This window comes from Lacerta agilis, chromosome Z (assembly GCF_009819535.1).
Source record: "Lacerta agilis isolate rLacAgi1 chromosome Z, rLacAgi1.pri, whole genome shotgun sequence".
Lineage (NCBI taxonomy): Eukaryota > Metazoa > Chordata > Lepidosauria > Squamata > Lacertidae > Lacerta > Lacerta agilis.
This window is the reverse complement of record NC_046331.1, coordinates 930940-944122: the sequence shown is the minus strand read 5'-3', so window position 1 is coordinate 944122 and position 13183 is coordinate 930940. Positions and strand designations below refer to the sequence as shown.

The following is a 13183-nucleotide window of genomic DNA, read 5'->3' as shown; positions in this document are numbered from 1 at the left end:
ATATGCTGGGGATTGAACCTGGGACCTTCTGCAGGCAAAGGTATGTGCTCTACGAGTGAGCTATGGCCACTCCCTCGAGGACTGCTTCCTCCGAGCTGAAATCTAAATAAATACATATAGTTATATACACTTATATACACTTATCCAGCTCTGCTCCCTTATACATGGGAAGATAGCCGTTCTACATGAATACTAGCTTGTGAAGAGACCTGTGATGGAGCTGATATGGCTCAGAAAGTCACAGGTTATTGGGCACCCCACTGCTGGTGCAAATAACAGAATTCTGAATTATGCAGAGCTCTTCCAAAAGGTAGCAATTAAAAGCTCTTGCTTGCTGAAGAATTTTGTGCAGCTCAGAAGCCTGCTTCCCTCAAAGTCACATAATAATAATAAACATTGCCATAACTATTTTATGTCTCTAGAAATGGTAATGATTGTGTTCAGAACCCTTGATTTCAATCAACTATGCCCCCTCGATGGCTCAAGACACAGACTATCTCTAAGCAGCTGCAGCAAACTGAGCTAAATAGCTGGCATCTCTTGAGCTATTCTAGCATACATGCTGTATTTTTCTGTGCTGTAAAGTCTAAGCAGTGGAAAGACAAACTGGGCCTTGTTCAGACCACCACATAACTGAGCTTCAATACATTTCCACCAGCATTTTGTCTTCAAATTTCCCACAGGATATAAGGATGAAAAGCACTTCTATCATCTTTGAACAGGAGCACAATCAAATTTTAACTCACAAGCTAACTAAACCCACCACATGTAGGCTTATAGAAAACATTTCTACGCTCACTAAGAGGAAGGTGTGGTGGTAGGAAACTATAATAAAAATAATGGCATTAGGGTGACAAGTTTTGCAAGGATCTAATTTTAAAGCGACCACCTCTGCATACAGAGTACAATGTTGGGAATAAGAATTTTGAGAGTTCAAGCAGGTTGCTTGAAATCAGGGGTGGGTGGAACCCTGTGGGGCTCCAAGGCGTTGTTCCACTATAACTCCCATCATCCCTGACCACTGCTCACACTGGCTGGGACTAATGCAAGTTGGAGCCCAACGACACCAGGAGGGCTGCAGATTCTCCACCCCTGATTTAAACTCTCATGAGGGCAAGCAGACGAGGGGCAAATGGTGGTGCCTTTTGAATGAAAGGGCTGCTCTGAACTCACCAGAATTCCCACATGGAAAACACTTCCATGTGTGAAACACCATACAATGCGCACATAGATCATCACATGTGACATAAACACAATACATACATCGCCTGGGAAGCAGTGACATGCGTTTATACTGTTTCTTTGATAAATATTTCCCATGTACAGAAGTTATCATGTCTAAAGCAGTCCTTTGGGGCATTTGGCAACCTGGCTTAACTGTCTGCTTGTGTGCATATACTTGACCCGAACATATTAACATGCTAGGCATGCAACTTCACACTTTTTAGAAATCTGAGTTCTGACTGCAGAATCCTGCAGATACATTTTGCGCAACCTGAAAGCTCATACCCAACATTTTAATCATCTGGGGGCAGGGGGTGCTCACATAGTTCTTGTCAAACTTTCCAATAAACCAGAGAAAGTTGAAAGTGGAGGCAAAAGAAGATGACAGAACAGTGCTAGGGGACAGGAACATAGGGCCTCTCCTACCATTATGCAGACCAAGGCAGCCAACTCAGGCAACTGCTTCTGGGTATCAGGAAAGGGCAACAAATTCCTAATTATTTTGTTTATTGCATTTTCACTGTTAGAAAGAGGGAGAAACTATTTTGGGGATTTCTTCCTCGAGTGCTAAGGCAGCTACATCGGTCTTGGGTACTATGCATCAAGATCTGCCAGTGTGGATTAGGGAGAAGGGACATCATCTGCTGCTCTGCCTTGGGCAGCAGAATATCTTAGGCTAGCCCTGGGAGGGTGAGCTGAAACAAAGTGATGTGTTTCAACGGTGTACACATACACTACCCCTATTCCTCATACAAACTCTCTCCCCAAGAGAGGGTGGAGGGTGGCATTAGTGTACGTGAGGCACCACCCACCCCAGGGCACCCCACCCGTGTGCAGCCCAGCTATCAATACCTGGGAGAAAAACATAAAGGCCCCATAGAAAGGGCCCCTGCCAACGGCCCAACTAGTGCAGCTGCCTGTTTCTCGCAGCAGCTGACCAGAAGGGCTCCCCCCACCCCAACCCGCAAGCAGGGCACATGAGCACAGCAGCACTCGCCCAGCTCACCACCAGCCCCCAGTTACCACGACCCGTAGCCGCGGGCAGCCTTCTTCCCGAGAGTGGTGGCTGGCTGCTGGTGGGGAGCCCAGCCTGTGCCCAAACGTGCGTGCATTGGGGGAGGGGGGGGCTTCTCTCTTTCTCCAAACCCCACTGACTACCAATACTTTTTTGAAGTGTCTGTGTGTGGGGGAAAGAGGGAAATGACATCAAAAGCGACAACTCCCCCCCCCTCAAAGAATCGCCATTCCCCTTTCTTCCCTTTGGGCTCTGAGTGGGGGGAGGGGTGGTGACCTATAGGGAAGACCCCTCCCCGGGGGGGGGCGCACAGGCCCCCCATTCTTCGCCCCCTCCCGCTGGGAACGAGCCACGCCCCCCTCCCCTCCCCCTCCCCCCTCGGCCCACGGGGTGAGAGGGCAGAAGGGGGGCGGGGCCGCCTCCCGCCCCGCAGCCGCCGATCGGGCCCCCGCCCCCGCCCCCCCCGGGCCCCCTACCTGCAGGAGGGCCCGGGATCTCCTCACACCCCCTCAGGGGCGCACCCCGGAGCAGCCCAGCGGCGGCGGCGGCGGCGGCGACGGCGCCTCCTCATCGCGGTGACAGCCGGGAGCCCCGCCCAGATCGGGCCCGCCCCACCTCTCGCGAGGGTTCGCCTCGCAGGCGCGGCCCCGCCCACCTTCACCCAAAGTCACGTGGACGGAGGCGCGCTTGTCGGGAACGGAGAGAGAACAGGAAGAAGCGTCAGAAGGGCGGACCACAGAGATGAAGCGCCCAGAAGGGACTTTGGCGCAGCGATAGATGCCGCCGCGCCGACCGCTCCCAATTCCTCCTTTCGGCGCGTGCGCCGTGCGCAGAGTGAGGCCAGCGAGCGCTCCGAGGTGCGGGCGGAAGAGGCGACATCGGTCGCGGCGGCGCTTCCTGTGATTCGCGGATGTTCGTACAATCCCAGAATGATAGAGCGGGAAGGGCACCCCAAGGGTCATCTAGACAGCCCTCCACTTCACCGCACCAGAAACATTTGGTCGTGGCTGGTTTTTAATTTTCCTCTTGCTACTCATTTTTTAATTACACGATCCTCGTAGGATTCTTGTGGGGATTAAGTGAGGAAGAGGAGAACCACGTATTATTCCGCCTTGAGCTCCTCGGAGGAAAAGGTGGGATATAAATAAATGAGCAAATTTAGCGATATTTCTCATTTCTGTCACTCAGCTTTGCTTTTCATCCGTTGTTGTAATTGTTCTCTCTGTTTTACATACACCAAAAAATGAAACGGGGCGGGGGGGAACTTTATGAAGAAAGTAAATATAATGCTGTGTTCCCTCGCCACCCCGTTGTTTTTAAAAGATAAAAGTATTGACAGGCGCCTCCTGCTCATCCTTCAGTGTTTCTCCCCATACATTATTCGTAGCTGGATTCTGTCCGGAGTGGCAATATAGAAATGAAGAGGGAGAAGATTTGGGGAACACCCCCACATCGTACATTTAAAGCACACGACTCCCCCCCCTCCCAAATTATAATCATCATCATCATCATCATCCTGGGAACAGTATTATGTTAAGATGGCTGAAAACCGTAGCTTCTGTGAGGGTAAAACTACAGTTCCTAGGTTTAGGGAGGGAGGTGTTGTGAGCTTTAAATAGTGCGGATCTCCCTCTGTATTTAAAGCAGGTGAGGAGCAGTGGGAGAAATAAAAGAGGGGAACCCCTGAGGTTGGAAGGCTCCATAGAATAATAATAATAATAATAATAATAATTTTTATTTATACCCCACCCAGCCCTCCCTAGCCAACACCGGGCTCCAAGTGGCTAACATCAAATGTGTAACACATTGATACAAAAACTGACAATCAATTTAAAATACATCAGATCAGGATCAGAATAAAATCCAATCAGATGGCAACTCGCAGATTAGGTTTGGGGACCTTAAATGCTCACCAGGCCCAACTGTTTGTGCTGAACTTATATGGGCCTGTAATGTTCTGGAGGCACCAGCCTATATCTGAAATATTACTATTTTTTTTATTGTCTTCTTAGGGACCTGAATGGATTTGGATACAGCATTCTGTGAATAGGAAGAAATAATATAATTAAAAGCGTTAGCAAGGAGCATAACTGTTTACTAAGTGCTGTTGAAAATTAACTTATGGTGCTCATACATTTATGAAGGAACAACATTTTAACACAACACTAATGGCAATTCCTCCTATGTAAGTCTCACTGGGATTTTCTTCTTAGCAAGTGCATTTGGGTTTTCAGCTGTAGACTCCCAAGTCTTTTTTTCTTAAGAAATTGGTGGGTTGAAAGGGCAATATTTATTGAAATTTGAAGCTTATAGATCAGGAGGCACAACTTAAAAAAGCAACACCAAGGAACTTCTAACTAGTTGAGGAAACTGCTTTGATTTGTGTTAAAGGGCCTCTCTGTGCAGAACTATGTGTGTTCCAGAAGAGTTCGGCATGGTTTGCAGTCCTTTCAGTTCAAGAGCATCAGAAATAACAAGTCCTTCAGCTGTGGAAAAACTTTATTTTCACTACAAGTCATTTGGAGGGGGATTGGAAATGCAAGTCAGCCAAGAAAACAGGATATCAAAGCTGCCATTCCCTTAATTATGCCCTGAAGACAAAGCAGGCAATGAGTGACAACTTGTAAAAATTAGCACTTAACACAACTCTTTTACAATGGGCTGGAGAGAGGAAGATAAGCCTTTAAACAGGAGGCAGTAAGGACACCACTCCAATACAGACTTTTCTCTTAAGCTAGAGCTCCAAATTTACAAAAAGCCAAAACCAATAGATCACGTGACACAGAAAGCCTAGGTCAATTTAAGGCAGGTGGCACTGTGGTCTAAACCAGTGTTTTTCAACCACTGTTCCGTGGCACACTAGTGTGCCGCGAGATGTTGCCTGGTGTGCCGTGGGAAAAATTGAAAAATTCAAGAGAATTACTTTATATATAGTCAATATAGGCACAGAGTTAAATTTTTTAACATTTTCTAATGGTGGTGTGCCTCGTGATTTTTTTCATGAAACAAGTGTGCCTTTGCCCAAAAAAGGTTGAAAAACACTGGTCTAAACCACAGAGCCTAGGGCTTGCCAATCGGAAGGTCGGCAGTTTGAATCCCTGCGATGGGGTGAGCTCCCGTTGTTCAGTCCCTGCTCCTGCCCACCTAGCAGTTCGAAAGCATGTCAAAGTGCAAGTAGATCCAGGGCCGTCTCGTCATAGGGGCTGGGTGGCCCAGGGCACCGGGCCCGCGAGCCCGCCGGCATACCGGGCGCCCCCTCCCCAACCCGCCCCCACCCCCACGGGCGGGCGGGTGCTCGCTCGCCAGCTGGCGAGCTGTGAGGCCGGCCACCCTCTGGAGCCCCAGCTGGAGCCACGCCCCTCATCCCCTGCTCGCCCACCCCCCCTCCCAAGGGGCGGCCAGCACGGGAGGGAGGCGGGCGGAGAGGCCTGAACCTGAACCTGAACCGGCCCTGAGTAGATCAATAGGTACCGCTCTGATGGGAAGGTCAACGGCGTTTCCATGTGCTGCTCTGGTTTGCCAAAAGTGGCTTAGTCCTGCTGGCCACATGACCCAGAAGCTGTACGCCAGCTCCCTCGGCCAGTAAAGCGAGACGAGCGCCGCAACCCCGGAGTCGGACACGACTGGCCCTAATGGTCAGGGGTCCCTTTACCTTTACACACGTTTTATTTTGCATCTCCAGTGTGCTCCCACTGGTGGTTTGGGAAGGAGTGCATCATGCTATTTCTTACAAAGTACTGTGTTTTGATGCATTTCCCCACAAACTAGCTTCAACCCAAATTGAGAAAAAATAACAACTTGTATATGTTATAAGCTGGTAATGTGTACACAGCCTGGGTTACTGTATACACTGTGTGTATACTGTATTTTGTCAAGATAGATGGAGCTGACTAGAAACAAAGGTTGTGGGAAACTTCTACAACAACAGGGGGAAAGGACACGGCACTTAGTAACACCAAAACTGGCAAGGAGCCGCATGACATGATCAAGGCCAATGCCTCTGCCAGCACATCCACCATCCAACTTGACCAGTAACAGCAGCCATTACATCAGATTCCTGTTGGATAAAGCATCAAGGACCCCACAGCAAAGCTATGCACCATACAAAAGCAAAACCTGCCTCAAAATAGCACCAGATTGGCTGGAATATTGGGGCATTGTTAGATAATGTACTGCACTTAAAAGACTCCGTGCCCAGACCTCTGTCACCAAGCTGCCTCTCATAAAATTAAGATTGTGGGTGACTTGGGTCCCACCAGCACTGTGCTTTGCAGCATACTCAACCACCCTGTGAGTTGGGCAAAAATTTGTTACAGGAAGTCAGACCATGGGTTCATCCAGCTCAATACTGTCTACACTGACTGGCAGGAAGTGTCTCTCAGCCCTCCCTGGAGATGCCATCAGGGATTGAACCTGGGAACTTCTGCATGCAAGTCAGATGATCTACCCCTGATGTAGCCCGCTGTACTTCCCCTGAAATGGGGTGGTTCCTCCACACGCAGAATCACCATTTAACAACATCCTCACTGGCTGCAAACACCAGATGCTCCCAACATGTGATAGCCCACCAGGTTTAGGGGTGAGAGAGAACCTAAGCTGTAAAGACCTTCTTTTTTATGACACACGTACAAAGGTAAGACAGAGTAACAAATGGTATAAAGAAACAACAGTGCCATAAATTTCTGGTCTTTTCCACCACCGTCCTTGAATACCAGATCTCTGGGGCGTATTTTCATCAAAGAATTAAACAGCACTTAGGAAATTCACAAAAAAAAATGAATATATCATAGAGATGACCTAACCTGTTTGGAATCATGCCGGCACCAGTGCACACTGAACCAGTCCAGATGTTTCAGCCAGAAGGAGTGGAGCAGAATCTTCAGCTGAGACTGGCTGACTTGGTTACAAGCACACTTTGAAGCCTTTGGCGTCAGATTGTTCCTCCTGACTGCCAATGGCCTTGCCCAGTTAAAAGTTCTAAGACAAACATTAAGTTGTTACCTTCTTTTCGGAAACAACAAAAGATAAAGCGTGGAAGTGGTGTCTCCGGTCCATGCAAACACAAGACCCAACAGCATTCCTTGCAGCTGCGCAGTTTTCTCACCATGAGAGAAATCAGTAACAACCCATTAAATATTTAATTCACAGTTGCCTCCACTAAAACACCAGAAGTCCAAGAGTTAATTTCTCTTTCAATTTTTAGGCTCAAGTTGTCTTGCAAAACGTACTACTACTAGTAGTAATAATAATAGCAATAGTAATTAATAATAACAACAACACAATCACCACCAGCAACCTAAAAAACTAAGTGCTGTGCAAAAATAAAATAAGTGCCCTAAAGTTATTTTCTTCACCCCACACATCTGTTGACAACACACACACACACACGGAAAGGGATAGAGAAAATTTAAAAAGAAGAATTTTGTTTGTGTATAGGATGTTCTCATCTCCGATGGGCAACTGGTTCTCCGACAAGCCTCCACGAAATCACCAGTGGAAATATTGTGCTACATCTAAACACCCAGTTTGTAGGGTTGAGATCCAAAAGAGACGTTGGCCTCTATACTTGCAAAGGAGCTGACCTTACTGCACACTAGGGATGGGGAACACTTTTGGCTCAGTGGGCCAGATCTTTACCTCCCCCCACTTCACGGGCCAACTGTGCATTTTGATGGCTGTTGACAGATAGTTGGGTGGCCGCACTTTTGTCAGCATTTCCCTGTGGTGTGTGTGTGTGGGGGGGTCTACTTTGCAAAGCAGCACCTAGCAGAATTGTACCAGGCGCTCCTACCCATCCACTGATGTCAACCAGTGACTTCGGCAGATGGGCAAGTGGGCATGGTCTGTGGGAAGCAGCCTCGCAGGGTGACGTGGAAAACCCCTCACTTGGTGGGCTGGGCGTTTCCCAAACCTGCTCTACAAACCCTCTCCACCTCCTCCCACTAGTCGTAGTCTATTCTGACTTCCGTAATGGAGTCAAAGGTGGCTTTGTCCATGCTGCTCCTCCCGTGTACAGACGTCAGGTGCTTCTTGAGGGCAGACTTGTGCTTGAAGTCCATGTCACAGCAGTGGCACTTGTAGGGCCGGTCCCCACTGTGGATGTTCAGGTGGTCCTGGAGGGTGCTTTTGGCTGTAAACGTCTTCAGGCAGACCATGCACTGGAAGGGGCGGATGCCCATGTGCCCACGGATGTGCCGGTTCAGGTTCTTCTTCTGCGTGAACGTCTTCCCGCACTGCAGGCACAGGAACAGCTTGTGCATCTTCAGGTGGCGAAGGTAGTTCTCCAGGTGGAGAAATCCCCTGGGGCACTTGGGGCACTGGTGCCGCCATGAGTAGGCAGAGTCCCCTGGGCTCTGGAACCCACCTGTGGCTGTTCCGTTGGCTCCTTCCGAATTCTCCCCGCCAAAGTCTTGGAACTGATCCCTGGGCACTTCTGTGACCCTGCTCTCCACGGTTGAATTGATCAAAGAGTGCTGAGTCTCAGGGAAGTACAAGTTTGATTTGGAGGAGGTGCACGGCTGTGGAAACTGCTCGCCTTCCACATTAGGAGCGCTGATGGAATCCATCCGGATAATGCAGATTTCGTTGTCCTTGTACCCTATCTTGACAGTTGATATCTCAGGGCTTTTAGCGTTCTTTGTCTCTGGCGGCAAGCTCTGCATGGGCAGCTGCTGAAGGTCCCCCTTTTCCCGTTTTATATGATCCTCTAAATTCACAGGGCTGTCTTCAGAAATCTCAATGATTTCACAGTCTTTATCAGGGCTGCCACCATTGCACCCCAGCTCTGTCTCGGAGGAGTGGCACTTCTCGGGGCTCGCCCTGCTGCCCTCCACGGCAGCGTCAATCTCCAGGTACCTGGACAGTGCCTCCGTGCACTTTTCCACAATGTGCACCATCTGCAGGTAACTTGCAGCCGTCAGGTACTTGAGAAGCTCCTTCTTCCTCACCTCCAGAGCCCCTGTGTAGCAGGAGAGGAGCAGCTTCCGGCCCACCTCGGCACTCTGCAAGATGGTGATTCGCACCTGCTTGGACTGGGTGAGCAGGAACTGGTCCCGCATGAACGTGGAGCAAGCGGCGAAGATCACTTTGTGCCCTTGGAACTCCGTGTCGTTGATGTATATGGAGACATCACAAAACAGGTTCTGCTGTCTCAGCAGGTTCATCTTCTGCAGCATGGCGCCCCCCTGCTGCTCAAACTGGAAGTGCAGCACATCCGAGTCGGCAGCCATAGTGGTGGTTCTGTTTGGGGGTGGGGGGTGGGGGGAACAAAAGAAAAAAGAAAGGTGCATTGCATACAAAAGCTCATCAGGTTGTTGATCCTTATTTGAACACCCTCCACTGCACCCTGGCGGCAATTGGCCTAGTTTAGTGGGTCCTTCAATATGTGCGACCCGAGGCACCTGCCTCACTCTGCCTCATAGTGGAATCCTGCCAGGAAACTGAAGGGTGAAAGATTCATGACAAACAAAACAAGCAACATCTTCACACAATGCAGAGTTAAAATTATGGAATTCCCCGCTGCTGGATGTGCTGGCAGCCACTTGTTTGCTATTGGGCCAAGTTCAAGGGGTGTTGGTACTAACATATACGTTCCTATGCAGCTCAGGAACCAGGTTCCTTGAGAGACAGCCTTGTCCCTCTGTACACCCACTAGATCAGGGGTGGCCAACTTCCAAGAGACTGTGATCTACTCACAGAGTTAAAAACTGGCAGTGATCTACCCCCTTTTGGGGGGTTCAGGTCAAAGTTGTTGAGCCTTTTTTAGGGAAGAGGAAAGCGACGTTGAGCTTGCTTTTTTTTTAGGAAGGAAAGCCCTATTTTTGGTGGTTCAGGTCATTCTAGGGGTGTAGGGCAAAGATGTTGAGCTTTTTTTAGAGGAGCCAAAGGTTTTTTAGCTTCTTTGGAGGGAGCTACTGATCTACCAGTGATCTACCACAGGCGTCCAGTGATCTACTGGTAGATCACGATCTACCTGTTGGACATGCCTGCACTAGATCACTGCAGTCTGCAAGAGAGCTTCTCCTGTAAGGTCCAAAGACCTGAGAAGCTCACACTCCATAGTAATTTGGAGCAGGGCTTTTAGCACGGCTTCCCCTGTCCTGTGGAAGCGTATTCCTGTTGAGATACGATCAATAATCCACTATGTGCGCATTCCAGAAACAGTCAAAAAGACATTTTTATTCAGACATGCTTTAGCAGCTGGATAAATGGGTCTTTATCCCAAGTGCCCACCGGTCAGGGTTTTAGTCTTTAAATGTATTCACTGCTTTTGTGTTTTTGACTGTTTTAAATTTGTGTGTGTGCAAAGCTCTTTGAAAGAGTAGTTTAGAATGTAGTTAAGTAATTGTAATAATATTTAGAAGGCTTTAAAAGAGTAGTGGCTGACTCATCACAGGGGCTTAGTAACGCCTCCAAGCAAACGTTTCTAACAGCAAAAACTTGCCAATTTTGGGAGTGGCAGCAAAAAGAGAAATACAGTAGAAACAGTGCTTGTAGTGGAAAGAGGAGAGTTGTGTGTGTGTGTCTGTGACAGTGTAGAGTGTACACACCCACTGCTGGCATAAGGTCTCAAGAGGGTTGGCCGACGATGGATGCAGCCTTCAAGCCAAAAAAGAAGGGTAGGCTCTCATTGGCATGTGGGACACGAGTGGCACTGTGGTCTAAACCACTAAGCCTCTTGGGCTTGCCGATCAGAAGGTCGGCGGTTCAAATTTGTGTGACGGGGCGAACTAGCAGTTTGAAAGCATACCAGTGCAAGTAGATAAATAGGTACCGCTGTGGTGGGAAGGTAAACAGCGTTTCTGTCACGCCGTCCCATTGCACCAGAAGTGCTGGCCACATGACCCAGAAAGCTGTCTGCAGACAAATGACGGTTCCCTTGGCTTGAAGCGAAATGAGCGCTGCACCCCATAGTCGCCTTTGACACAACTTAACTGTCCAGGGGTCCTTCCTTTACCTCTTTTTTTTTTTAAAAAAAACTAGTCATGATGGCCATGCACTGCCTTTAGGATCAGAGGCAACATGCCCTGGAATACCAGTCACTGGGGGGGGGGGTGTCAAGAGCAGGAGAGGGCTGTTGTGTTCATGCCCTGCTGTGGGCTCAGGAAACAGGATGTGGGGCTAGACAGAGCCCAATGGGGCGCTTCTTACTTTATTAAATGACAAGCAGTCCTGTGGCACCCTAAAGACTAACGCATTCATAAGCTTTCGTAGACTACAGTCCACTTCATCAGGTACATGAATAATGCGTGAGACTCATGGATTGCCACTCCAAATAAGGCTTAACCTTCTGCCTGCTGCCTTTGCCACTGTTTCCAGAGGGATAGTCACAACTGTCTCTTGCAGAAGAACGCACAAAAGAGTGTTTTGGTTGCAAGACTCCTGTTGCTTTGGCTACACATCCCTTGATTGTAAGAAAAAGAAAACCCTCAAAGCACTTTACAAAGAGAACAAAGCAATACAATTATAAGGGGAAACCATGAAACAGCTCTTTTAGACATTTAGACATTTAGTCTCGTCGAAAGACAAGCTCAGCAGTTCCACAGTGTAGGTGCTGCCATACTAAAAGATTTCAAATCTGGAACGGGTAATATATTGCACTTTTAACAATGGCAGTTCTGCAGATTTAAGCAGTCAGTTGGGGATGTTTGGCTTAAAGCGATCTCACAGGTAAACTGGTCCCAAGCTGTTAAGGGCATTATATACTAGCAGTACCAGTATATTAGTATACATTGAACCTGGCCCTGCGTTATACATTCAAAACATTCCAGGAAACAGGAATACCAGCCAATAGAGACGGAGTCCTCCAATGCTTTTCACCACTCCAGGTTCCCTCCCTTTGTGCCCCCACCCCACCCCCAGAACTGATCCACCCCACGTGCTGGTCTTTGGGATTAGTCAGCATCAAAGGGAAGCGCAGTTCATTTACCCCCCCCCCTAAGATGGGGGGTTTGTGTGCTGAAGGTGTAAGTGACTATCGGACTTTGAAGGGCTGGTGTAACTGGACCAAGTTCATCAATTTTGTCTAATTATACTACATAGTTTTAGTTGACATTCCAATAAATGCACAATTCATTGTGACTGTTTCGAACTTTGTTGTACTACTATCTTCCTTGGTGGGTCATGCAAACAGCTTTCCATAGGGTTGGATGGGGGGCACTGGGGGTGAGTTCACGGAACTAGGGGTGAACCAAAAGGGTTTGGGAACCACTGGCTTAGCAACGGTGCAGCAATATTTGCTTCAGCAGGTGCAGCTTATTTTGCCAGGATGGGGGAAGAGGAAAACAAGACAAGACAGGACAAAACAGCATCATTAACCCCTTGAAAACCCCCTCTTCTGCACAACAGCCCTGCTCTCTGCCTCCTGCCTGTGAGGTGCCCGGCCAACATTTCCTTCAAGGATGGAGATGCAAGCATATTCCAGGAACTCCTTCAGGTGTGGCAGCTCCCCGCTTCCTTCTAGGCACCCCTTAAAAGCACTGGGACCTGCCAGCTGAGGCTGCCTTGCACTCTCTGCCACCTCCCCCCCCACCTGCAACACCCCCCCCCCAATTCCCTGCCCCTTGCTCACCGGTTGCTGTAGTCAGGGGTGTGGAAGAGGCCCAGGCTGAATGCTTCCCAGGCAAGGGTGCAGATGGCTAAGGCGAAGGAATAAACTTCCGGCAGTCCCTCCGAGCATCACCTCTTCTCCCACTCTAACCCGGAAAAATATCAGCAGACCCGTAGCCTCCCAAAATGCATGCACCTTGTTCCTGATTGGCTGCTCCTGCAACTTTTTCAGCCAGCAGGGAGGAAAGGGATAACAAAAGGCACGCGCGCGCACACACACCCCATCCCAGAGGACATTTGCTGGCTCCAGCTCCGGATTTGTAATTTTGGGCAAGCACTGCAGAGTCTCTTTCCAATAATATAGTTCCTTCCCACATTTTCTTATGAATTTCTACC

At 48.9% G+C, this 13183-nt stretch overlaps 2 protein-coding genes across 4 annotated transcripts in view; both read right to left on the bottom strand.

The window, feature by feature from the left end:
• Positions 1–2831, bottom strand: part of RC3H2 (ring finger and CCCH-type domains 2) — a 46074-nt gene extending 43243 nt beyond the window's left edge. For 2 of the 3 annotated variants that reach the window (XM_033137201.1, XM_033137204.1), the window contains exon 1: positions 2716–2831. The gene's annotated coding sequence lies outside the window, so the exon portion shown is untranslated. The remainder of the gene's footprint in view (positions 1–2715) is intronic. The other variant, XM_033137203.1, reaches the window with a different exon arrangement.
• A 5148-nt stretch (positions 2832–7979) lies between these two features.
• On the bottom strand, positions 7980–12974 carry ZBTB6 (zinc finger and BTB domain containing 6). Its single transcript, XM_033138025.1, has 2 exons — positions 12810–12974; positions 7980–9478 (listed from the first exon to the last, which is right to left on the bottom strand). Exon 2 carries the CDS (start codon positions 9466–9468, stop codon positions 8182–8184), a length of 1287 nt encoding a protein of 428 aa, XP_032993916.1. The 5' UTR covers positions 9469–9478; positions 12810–12974; the 3' UTR covers positions 7980–8181.
• Positions 12975–13183: the final 209 nt, after the last annotated feature.